The sequence below is a fragment of the Cebus imitator genome, unplaced genomic scaffold (assembly GCF_001604975.1).
Source record: "Cebus imitator isolate Cc_AM_T3 unplaced genomic scaffold, Cebus_imitator-1.0 Scaffold258, whole genome shotgun sequence".
Taxonomy (NCBI): domain Eukaryota; kingdom Metazoa; phylum Chordata; class Mammalia; order Primates; family Cebidae; genus Cebus; species Cebus imitator.
The window spans coordinates 1,015,898-1,027,198 of NW_016107573.1; the positions used below are offsets into that span (position 1 = coordinate 1,015,898).

The 11,301-nt window shown below is 43.2% G+C and overlaps 1 protein-coding gene across 5 annotated transcripts in view; it reads left to right on the forward strand.

The window, feature by feature from the left end:
* Nucleotides 1-11,301, forward strand: part of PRR14L (proline rich 14 like) — a 70,586-nt gene that overhangs the window by 29,213 nt on the left and 30,072 nt on the right. For all 5 annotated transcript variants that reach the window (XM_017499503.2, XM_017499501.2, XM_037728179.1 and 2 more), the window contains exon 4: nt 5,975-11,150. In XM_017499503.2, coding sequence (XP_017354992.1) covers nt 5,975-11,150 — 5,176 coding nt within the window. The remainder of the gene's footprint in view (nt 1-5,974; nt 11,151-11,301) is intronic.

An 11,301-nucleotide genomic window follows, 5' to 3' on the forward strand; every position in this document is an offset into this window, starting at 1 on the left:
CATGTTGGCCAGGCTGGTCTCAAACTCCTGACCTCTGGTGATCCGCCTGCCTCGGCTTCCCAAAGTGCTGATATTATAGGTGTGAGCCACTGCACCTAGCCCAAATTTAAGTTGTCTTGATGAAAATCTAATATATACTTGCTACCTTTGTTTCATTAAGTGTTTGCATGGTTGAGCACTGTGCAAATTGCTTTACTTGGTTTTATTTATTACATTTTTTTTTTTTTTTACATTTTGGTTATTCCGAGTGGAAGGACTTCAGTATAATAATTTATAAACTGGCTGAGGAATGATTTGGGATCATTCCTGCACCAAGTAGTTTAGTAAGTGAACCTCTGCTACTACACTCTCCCCTCCATGCATTATTTTTACTTTTCTATATAAATGTCCCACTCTCTGTACTATCAGATTACCACAGTATTCCAGATTTTGAGATTCTTTTGTTTAATTGATATGTAAAGTGCATGGTTTTGGGGTACATGTGATAATAAATTCTTATAATTTGAAAAGATCAACTTGTGTACGTGGGATTCCATCACCTTAAATATTTGTCTTTTCCATGTACTAGAACCGTTTGAATTCTTCTCTTCTGGCTATTTTTAAATACATAATAGATAATTGTAAGCTATAGTCACAATCATATGTCAGCTGCTGCTCAATTAGATGAAATGGCAACGGATTAAACCTTTTAAAAAAAAATTTTTTTTTTTTAGAGGCAGGGTTTCTCTGTATTGGTCAGACTGGTCTCAAACTCCTGACCTCAGGTGATCTGCCCACCTCGGCCTCCCAATATGCTGGGATTACAGGCATGAGCCACCATGCCCAGCCCAGATTAAACCTTTTAAAAGGACTTTTGTAATAACCAGAGGAGCCTTTAATTGGTAGGAGGCACTTTTGCCTATCATTCCTTATTTCTTGATAGTTGTGGGGCAGACACATGAGAAATGGGCATGGGGGAGCAGTGGTAGGAGTATTTGAGTTGATGAGCCATCTCACAGGGGAGATCTTCCCCCAGTCAGGCACTTTAGCTGCTGCCTCACCCTTTCTTCTATCCTGACTTTTAATATGTCTCTTTCACTGTAATTTTCTGTTTAGTTAATTTTACAAAACTGGCATTACCAAGTTTATTTGTTTTATCTTGTTTTTCAGAGAGTTCCCTGTAACTGGGCTTGTTTGGGAAGCTTATGTGTAAGAAAGATGAAATGGTATCAGGAACAATGGCGATATTAGTTCCTACTAATTATTCTGTGAGACTTAATTCCCACGGTAGTCATTTCTGTGAAGACTTATTTAGGAGGGTCACCAGAAATTGGCAAAGCATTGAGGAAATACATTTTGAGGAAGAGGTGAAAGTAGTCAAGAAGAGAAAATCTACCTTATATAATTTGGAGACTGGATGTTTCTTTTCATTCTGTTTCACTTTATTTTATTTTAAGATGAGTTCTCACTCTGTCACCCAGGCTGCAGTGCAGTGGCACAATCTTGGCTCATTGCAACCTCCGCCTCCTGGGCTCAAGAGATTCTCCTGCCTCTGCCTCTGAAGTAGCTGGGATTACAGGTGCCCGCCACCATACATGGCTAATTTTTTTGTATTTTTACTAGAGACAAGTTTTCACCGTGTTGGCCAGGCTGGTCTTGAACTCCTGACCTCAAGTGATCTGTCCACCTCTGTCTCCCAAAGTGCTGGGATCACAGGTGTGAGCCACCGTGCCTGGCCATGTACTTAGAAATTCTTGAATAGGGTAGCATCATTTGCTGTGTTAGGGAGAGTAGGCTAGTTTCACAGTGATAAATATTGTGTGTTGAATCAGGATTTTGAGGCTGCCTTTTTAAATGATTGGTATCTAAAAACCTGTGGCTTGAAGTATGTATTTGTCAATCTAATATTTGCTGACTCCAAACATTTTAAAATACTGTATCTAGACTAGTTACTCCATTTTAACTGATCTCAGTTTCAATAAAATTTAAAAAAAAAAGCAGAGCAGACCAGGCGTGGTGACTGATACCTGTAATCCTGGCACTTTGGGAGGTTGAGGTGGGTGGATCACAAGATCAGGAGTTTGACATCAGCTGGGCCAACATTGTGAAACCCCATCTCTACTAATAAATACAAAAAAATAGCTGGACATGGTAGCGGGGGCTACTTGGGAGGTTCAGGCAGGAGAATCACTTGAACCTGGGAGGCAGAGGTTAAAATGAGCTGAGATCACGCCATTGCACTCCAGTCTAGGTGACAGTACGAGGCTGTCTCAAAAAAAAAAAAAAATGCCCAGAGCAAAGGAAGGGCACCTTTTATACGCCAGGCACTGTCCCACCTGGCATCTTACATGCATTATTTCATTTACTCCTCAGTGTAGCACTGAGGTAAGTGTACTTTCCCCACTTTTTACAAAGGAAGAAACCAAGAATTAGGTAAGTATCACAGATCCGCAGGCACAGTGGCTCACACCTGTGATCCCAGCACTTTGGGAGGCTGAGGTGGGAGGATTGCTTGAGCTCAGGAGTTCGAGGCCAGTCTAGGCAAGATAACTAACCCCTGTTTCTACAAAAAATATAAAAATTAGCCAGGCGTGGTGCCATGTGCCTGTAGTCCCAGCTCCTTGCGGGGCTGAAGTGGGAGGATCACCTGAGCCCAGGAGTTGGAGGCTGCAGCAAGTCCTGATGGCAACACTGCACTCCAGCCTAGGCAACAAAGCAAGACCCCATCTCAAAAAAAAAGTATCACAGATCCATGAAAGAAGTTTAGAGGCCGGGCACGGTGGCTCAAGCCTGTAATCCCAGCACTTTGGGAGGCCGAGGCAGGTGGATCACGAGGTCAAGAGATCGAGACCGTCCTGGTCAACATGGTGAAACCCCGTCTCTACTAAAAATACAAAAAAAATTAGCTGGGCATGGTGGCGCGTGCCTGTAATCCCAGCTACTCAGGAGGCTGAGGCAGGAGAATTGCCTGAACCCAGGAGACGGAGGTTGCGGTGAGCCGAGATCGCGCCATTGCACTCCAGCCTGGGTAACAAGAGCGAAACTCCGTCTGAAAAAACAAAAAAGAAGTTTAGCTGGTCTGGCTTCAGTCAGGGCTCTTTCTCTCAGTAATTGCTAGTCTAAGGATCTATTGAGAAATGGACAGGGAAACCCTAGAAACTCAGTATTAATATCATTTGTTTATTTGTATTCATTCATTAATTTTATGAATATTTACTAAGTGCTCTTGTGCTTTTATATACCAGGGATTATGCTGAACCATAAAGAAGAGAACAAAACAAGATCCGTACCCTCACGGAGTTTCAAGGTCACTTACTCTTGTCACCCAGGCTGGAGTGCAGTGGTGCGATCACGGCTCATTACAGGCTTGACCTCCTGGGCTCAAGCAATCCCCCTGCCTCAGCTTTCCAAGTAGCTGGGACTAAAGGCATGCACCGCCACACCCAGCTATTTTTTTTTCTTTAAAATTTTTTGTAGAGACAGAGTCTCCATGTGTTGCCCAGGCTAGTTCAAACTTCTAGGCTCAAGCATTCCTCCTGCCTCAGCCTCCCAAAGTGCTGGTATCACAGCTGTAAGGTACTGCACCCAGCCAAGAATTAGTTTTTGTTTTGTTTTGTTTCGTGTTTCGTTTTTTGAGATGGAGTTTCACTGTCACCCAGGCTGGAGTGTAGTCACACCATCTCGGCTCACTGGAACTTTCACCCCCTGGGTTCAAGTGATTCTCCTGCCTCAGCTTCCCCAGTAGCTGGGGTTACAGGCATGTGCCACCATGCCCAGGTAATTTTTGTATTTTCAGTACTGACGGGGTGTCATGTTGGCCAGGCTAGTCTCGAACTCCTGGCCTCAAATGGCAACCTACCTTGGCCTCCCAAAGTACTAGGATTACAGGCAAAATCACCTCGCCTGGCCGATCTTTAAATAGATTTGCATTTTGCCTTTTCTGTTTAATACAGGTATTCTGTTATATATGTGTATGTGTGTGTATATATATACACATATACATGTATTGGGTACATATACCCATACATATACACATGTTCATGTGTATAGTTAGGGTTCTCTTAGAGGGACAGAACTAATAGATCATCTGAGGTTGGAATTTTAGACCAGCCTGGCTAATATGGTGAAACCCTGTCTCTAGTGAAAATACAAAAAAATGGCTGGGTGCAGTGGCTCACACCTGTAATCTCAGCACTTTGGGAGGCTGAAGTGGGTAGATCACCTGAGGTCAGGAGTTTGAGACCAGCCTGGCCAACGTGGCAAAACCCCATCTCTACTAAAAATACAAAAATTAGCCGGGCATGGTGCTGGGTGCCTGTATAATCCCAGCTACTCGGGAGGCTGAGGCAGAAGAATTGCGTGAACCCGGGAGGCGGAGGTTGCAGTGAGCCAAAATCATCCCACTGTACTTGAGCCTAGGTGGCAAGAGCGAGACTCCATCAATAAAAAAAGTTAGCTGAGTGTGGTTGCGGGCACCTATAATCCCAGCTACTCCGGAGGCTGAGACAGAAGAATCATTTGGGCCCAGGAAACAGGTTTCAGTGAGCCAAGAGTACACTACTGTACTCCAGCATGGGCAACAGAGCAAGACTCTGTCTGAAAAAAATAAATAATGTTTTATGTATAGTTGGTTTTTCCAAAGACTAAGTTTATCTATGACATCTAATTTCAGTGATGAGAGAATGGTCATCTAGTAAAGTAAGCTATTATTGTGAGTCTGCTCTATTAATGTTTTAAAATAAAAGCCTTTTTTTTTTTTTTTTTTTCCTCTGAGGCAGAGTCTCACCCTGTCGACCAAACTGGAGCCCAGTGGCACAATCTCAGCTGACTGCAATATCCGTCTCTCAGGTTCAAGTGATTCTTCTGCATCAGCCTCTTGAGTAACTCTTATTACAGGTGCATGCCTACCACGCCCAGCTAATTTTTGTGTTTTTAGTAGAGATGGGGTTTCTCCATGTTGGTCAGGCTGGTCTCAAACTCCTGAGCTTGTGATCCACCTGCCTCGGCCTCCCAAAGTGCTGGGATTATAGACGTGAGCCACCTAGCCTAACCCAAAATAAAAGCTTCTTAAGATTGAATGAGAATACAACATAGGGACATGTTTCTATGTTTTGTTCAGTTGTCCAGCATTGATCTGTGAACACTGTGTAACTTTCAGCAAGAGGCATTTGTTGAAAATTACCTCTTTCACCGGGCGCAGTGGCTCACACCTATAATCCCAGCACTTGGGGAGGCCAAGGTGGGCAGATCACAAGGTCAGGAGATCAAGACCATTCTGGCCTACATGGTGAAACCCCATCTCTACTAAAATACCAAAATTGAGCCGGGCCTGGTGGTGCACACCTATAGTCTCAGCTACTCGGGAGGCTGAGGCAGGGGAATCACTTGAACCCAGGAAGCGGAGGTTGCAGTGAGCCAAGATCACGCCACTGCACTCCTGCCTGGCGACAGAGTAACACTCTGTCTCAAAAAAAACAAAGCGCCGGGCGCAGTGGCTCAAGCCTGTAATCCCGGCACTTTGGGAGGCCGAGGCGGGTGGATCATGAGGTCAAGAGATCGAGACCATCCTGGTCAACGTGGTGAAACCCCGTCTCTACTAAAAATACAAAACATTAGCTGGGCATGGTGGCGCGTGCCTGTAATCCCAGCTACTCAGGAGGTTGAGGCAGGAGAATTGCCTGAACCCAGGAGGCGGAGGTTGCGGTGAGCCGAGATCGCGCCATTGCACTCCAGCCTGGGTAACAAGAGTGAAACTCCGTTTCAAAAAAAAAAAAAAAACAAAGCAAGAAAATTACCTGTTTCTGCCAGATATACTTTTGGCCCTCTGTCATATTTTCAGAGAACAAAATCAATGGTATAACATGCTAACTTTTCAGTTCTTTTTGAGTCGGGTCTTCTTGTTGCCCTTGATAGCATAGCATAATAAAATGCATGAAGGCAGAGCAAATGATTTTTTATTACTGCATATTGATTTGGTTTTAATTCTCTTACACAGAAGGAAATGTACAGATTACCACTGAAACTCTGCTAAAATCTACCGAAGTACAAGGTATGAAGACAAGTGGGACTAAGATGGATAATAATGAAGGACACAAAAATGGTAATGTGATCTGTCAGCTGGATGATCTCTCAGCTGGATGCAGTGAATTCCCAGAGGTAGACAAAATCATGACCAGTGATGAGGTTTCAGAAACCAGGACATTAGTTACCCTAGAACCTTTAACCTTTGTGGACCCTGGATTAACAGAAGCAACTCCTAAAGAAGAAGAATGTGAAGAATTAAAAAGTTGTCCTTGGTTGTCATTACCAGGAAACAGTGCCATTTCTGATGGGGACAATAGGAAGGAAGAGTTGTGTAAACTAAACCTTGTCTGTGAGGCAGATGACAATCACCAACAAATTCATGGCCACCGTAATGAACAACCCAGTTCTGCATGTGATAATCCCACAGCCACAAGCCCCTTGAAAGAAAACTGTGAAGTTTCATGTTTCACATCAGACTTGTCTGGTTCAGAATCCAGAACAGTATCCTTAGAAAACTGTGGTTTTGAAGGTGATGGTTTGCTAAAGAGATCTGCTGAAAAGACAGACTATTCTTATTTTTATGGGGGAGATGATCAAAGGGAGAACTTGCCTTCTAGAGAAAAAAATAAAGAACAGCTTTTGATTCCCAGGAGTGAAAGAGATGGACCTTTTCTTATTAATGCCAGGCAACCAGAAAAGGAGATTAGTGGTCGATCTGGTGAAAAAGAGCCTATTGTTTCCTCAAAAGAAAATATCCACAATAACTGTTGCATTCGAGACAGTCTCCATACAGGGAGCTCTAGTTCTTTAATGCCCAATTCTTTTACTGAAGCCACAGAAGTAATGTTAAATAAGAATGATTTGAAAATTACTTTACATGTTCAAGGTAACTTAACGTACCCTGAGGACCATAAAGAAAGCAGTTTTTCCTCCTTGAAGCACATTGAAGAGCCAGAACAGACAACCCCTATAGAGCTCAATTTATTAAGTAAATCTTTTTACACTAAAAACTGTAACTCCTTAGTCACCATCGAGAGAAATCTGGAAAGCAACACCCAGTTAAATGAAGCATCATGTAATGATTTTCTGTTTGAAAGAAAATCCATTGTGAGTTTAATGCCAGAGGATCAGATAAGTCCTGTAAGTGAGATATTAAAACCCAAGAAAGGTACTGCTCTCTTACCACCATCCCCAGAATTTGATTACAGACCTGAGTCAGAAAAAGTTATACAGACTTCACATGATGATATTCCACTTTTAGATGAACAGAGCATAGCCTGTGAGATGAATGAACTTTCTTGTACCAATGAACTGGTTGTAAACAAAGTGGAAAGTGAATGTGTTTTAAATCAACAAGTGTCCCTTAATTCTCAAGACCATGCAAAGTTGCCAACTGACTCTGTAATGCATTTAAACAAAGAGATGCCTTTAAAAACAGGCAAAGATGCCCAACAGAGCCATCATCCTCCATTAGAGGGTGGAGCAGATGTCACTGCTGATATACAAACCGTTCCCGTTCAGACAAAAATGAAAGACATCTCTTCACCAGGTAATAAAACCTGTGGTGCCTCCTCAAACAGTCCCACCTTAAACATCAAACCAGTAAGCCTAGAGAGAAAAAAAGAAATGGCTGATTCAGGAACAAAAGCTCTACATTCCAGGCTTCTTTCAAATAAGAGAGAAATAGCTGGCTTTCCTCAAGTGGTCTCTGTCATAGAATGTCACAGTGTTCAATCTCAGGATATCTCTAGCTGTCATTGTATAAGAAAACATGTATCTGAAGAAAACATGTGTTCTGCTTGTGCGGCTTTCAAGTCCAGCAAAATCAACCTGCAAGTTGATAACTCTTTGATAACAAAATATAAAAATGCATTTCAGCACAGTCATCACCATTGCCAAGGAGCAGGAGACTCTGTGGAAAAAAGCAGCTGTAAAGTGAGTTATACATCAGAGGAAAGGGAACCTGATGGGAAAGAAACTAGTGGCAGCCTTCCAGGAGATAAGATCAGAAACAAACTGACAGCAGACTTGTTAAATAGTGGAATTTCAAACAAAACCATTCACACCTTGAGTAATATCAAACCTAGTGAGGAAGGGCTGGAAAGAAAGGAGCAGGATATATCCAAAGAAACTCTATTTCGTAAGTATAACATCTCTGATCATGCTATACAAGAACTAAACCAGACTGTACACATTCCAAGTCCAGAAAAAATATTGGACCAGTCTCCTCCTGTTATGTTCTCCAGTTTTAAAAACGTAAAAGCAGTTGAAACGCTCAATCAGGTCGATCATAAGGCAGATGAAGTCCTTGACTCTCAGAGTAACCAAAACAGACCAGATGAATGCAGAAGTGAAGGTCAGTCAGCTAAGGAGACACTAGGTAGTGACCAGAGAGAGACTGTCACCAAGCTTCAGGGAGAGGTAAGCCACAACCAAAAAGATCTGCTGGTCAGCTCATGCAGTAATAACTCACTACCTTGTGGTCGTCCAAAAAAAGGCAACTTGAAAGGAGACTTTGTCAAGATTTCTGGTTGTGATGAGTCCACAGAAGGTATGATAAATATCGTCTACACAGACTGTAGTAATAAGCCTACAGAAGGTATGCTAGACGTTAAAGCATCTAATCCACTGGATTGTGTAAGGCAAGAGAGACTGGCATTCCAAGACGACTCAAGGAGTACCTTGTATCAAAGAGAACTGGATGCTGCCCATATAGGAACATTTGGCAAGGACTCCGATTTCTCAGATGCTGCTGCTTCTATAGTGGGCTTTCTTGAACTGAAAAAATCATATGAAGAAAACCTATGCAGATCTTTAAAAGACTGCGAAATGGAAAAGTGTCCAGACTCTTGTGCCCATGAGATGGAGTCTGTTGCAGATCATGAACCAAATATAAGAATATTGGACAGAGTAAATGTGTCTTTAAATCATATCCATTATGGACAGCAAGATAAAGAAACATCTCTGAGAGAAACACAGGAAATGACTGAAGGATCAATACTAGAAATAAGCTCTGAGTTTGGCAAAGAAAGTACCTTTGGAATTTCCTCAAAAGAGTTAATGTCTTGCCATGATGAGAGCTCTGGTTCCCTAGGAATCCTGAAATCCATTGAAATAATGCCTTCTCAAGAAAATTTAGAAACTAATAATAACAGTGAAGAAACTGACCTGAAAAATCTTTTTAAACCAAAAGATGGTGAAATGCTTTGTGAAAATGCAAAGGACTGCCCAGTCCTTCCTGAGATGAAGGAAGGAGTATCAAGAGATAGGAGTAATTCTAGTGATGGAGACAGCATATGTACCTGTGTGGAAAAGAATGCTTGCAAAGCTTATCGCTCTCACGGGAATTCCTCTGACAGATACTTGCCTTTGACAGTGAATACAGGAACTAAAGTGAAAGGAGAAGAAACTCAAGAGCATCAAAGGGGACCACCTGTTGACTTAACTGTTGGGGACCAATCTGAGGAGACGGTTACCAGACAAGCTGGTGGTGGCGATCATGTGTACAACATCTCTCAGACCCACATTAACTGCCAGAAGATGCTTAGTCACGGTGAAAAACAGCAGAGCCCTGAGGTTTTGGACTACAAGTTGCAGAAAGAAGAGGAATATATACATCAAAAGGAAGCACATATGATATCGGAACAATGCATATTATCTAGTCTGTTGTTAGATGATGCACAAAATAAGAACCAACCTAAGGTTGACAAAGATGAGTCCACCATAGTGAATGAAATCACCCTAGCACAGCTGGCCAAGAGCAGCATTGTGGCACGGACTCAGAAGTTAGAAGACCAGGAGGAGGAAAGCTTACATCATCCATTTAAGAAGGACATTGAGTCATGCACAAGTTCTTGCCTTCTTGGTGCCCCTCAGAAAGCACAAGACCCCTCCTCTGCTGGATGTGATCAAATACGTGGTGCCTTTGCAAAGAAAGAAATGCTTCCTTTAAAGAAGCAGCCCCATCGAACTTGTAAGAAAGTTTCCAGTCAGGAGCAAAACAGTGTGGGGAGAAAAATAGGTAAAATCAGAAGTTCTGCCTTTTTAAAGAGTTCCTCCGATCCCATCCCAATAAAAGCACACAGACTTCTCAGTTTGTGTACTGTGTCTGCACCTACACGATTAGAACCTGAAACAGCACCTACCAAGTGCTTGATTAGCCACATACCAAAGCAGACGACTACACCATGCCATCCCTTGAGGAGCCCGAATTTTAGGAAGCCTACCAAAGAATCAGCCTTACTAGACAAGCTGTCCATCCTTGCCTCCAAACTGGCCCCAGCCATGAAGACTCAGAAGCTAAGATACCAACGGTATTCCTCTGAACTTCCAATGGCTAAAAGCTATAAGCGCCTCAGATACAAAAGGCTCCTGGATGGATTTTCATACAACACAGCACAGCTGAATCCATATTTGGCAGCTAGTGGATGGGATAAGAGGCCTGACAGTAATCCCATGGCACTTTATTCTCTCGAATCCATCAAGATGAGCTTCATAGATTTGAGCAAGATGCCGTCACTGCTGTTTGGTTCTGAAATCTTCCCAGTATCCTTTCATGTGAAATCATCCAGCTCAGATTGCATGACTGAGTCCTCAAGGACTTTTCCTGAGCACTGTGCTCCGGCAAGGCTTGCCTTAGGAGAGGCCCTCCAGTGCCCGTCTCAACCTCCCAAGTGGACCTTTTCTTTCTTCTTGTCCCACAGTTGCCCTGGGATGGCCACATTCAGGGAAGACACTGGCGTCCATAGTCAGACCCACACTCAGGCTCTTCTTCAGCCTCCAGCTCCTCTCCAAGACTATGGAGGCACTGCCATAGTCCAGACCAGAGCCAACTGCTCTGTCCTTGGCCTTCACACACTTCTAGCACTTTGCTCCCCGGGATGTTACCGAATCTGGACAAAAAAACGGAACTTCTCCAGCCACATGCCTACCATGCAGAGGCTCTTCATGACCCACTTTACACAGGGCTTGAAAGGGCTGCGGTCTCCATCCTCCATAGCAGACAAGGTCTTCTGTTCTCTGCCCTACTCAGTGGGCAGAGTGCTGTCCATTTGGAGCCACCACGGGCCTTCTGCATGCTCCTTCGAAATCTCTTCTCTTCATTCCACTCACAGCAAGCGGCAATCAAGTCTCGGCACCACAAGCAGGTAAAATCTGTCCCCTATTACTTGCAAATGTCCCATGTTTGCTTCCTGTCACTGGAGAGAGAAGGGCACTGTGGGAAATGCAAACTATTTAGAGTCCCCTTGGGTTTGCACTTTCTATTTACCTTGCCAAATCTCTTTTTTTTTTTTTTTT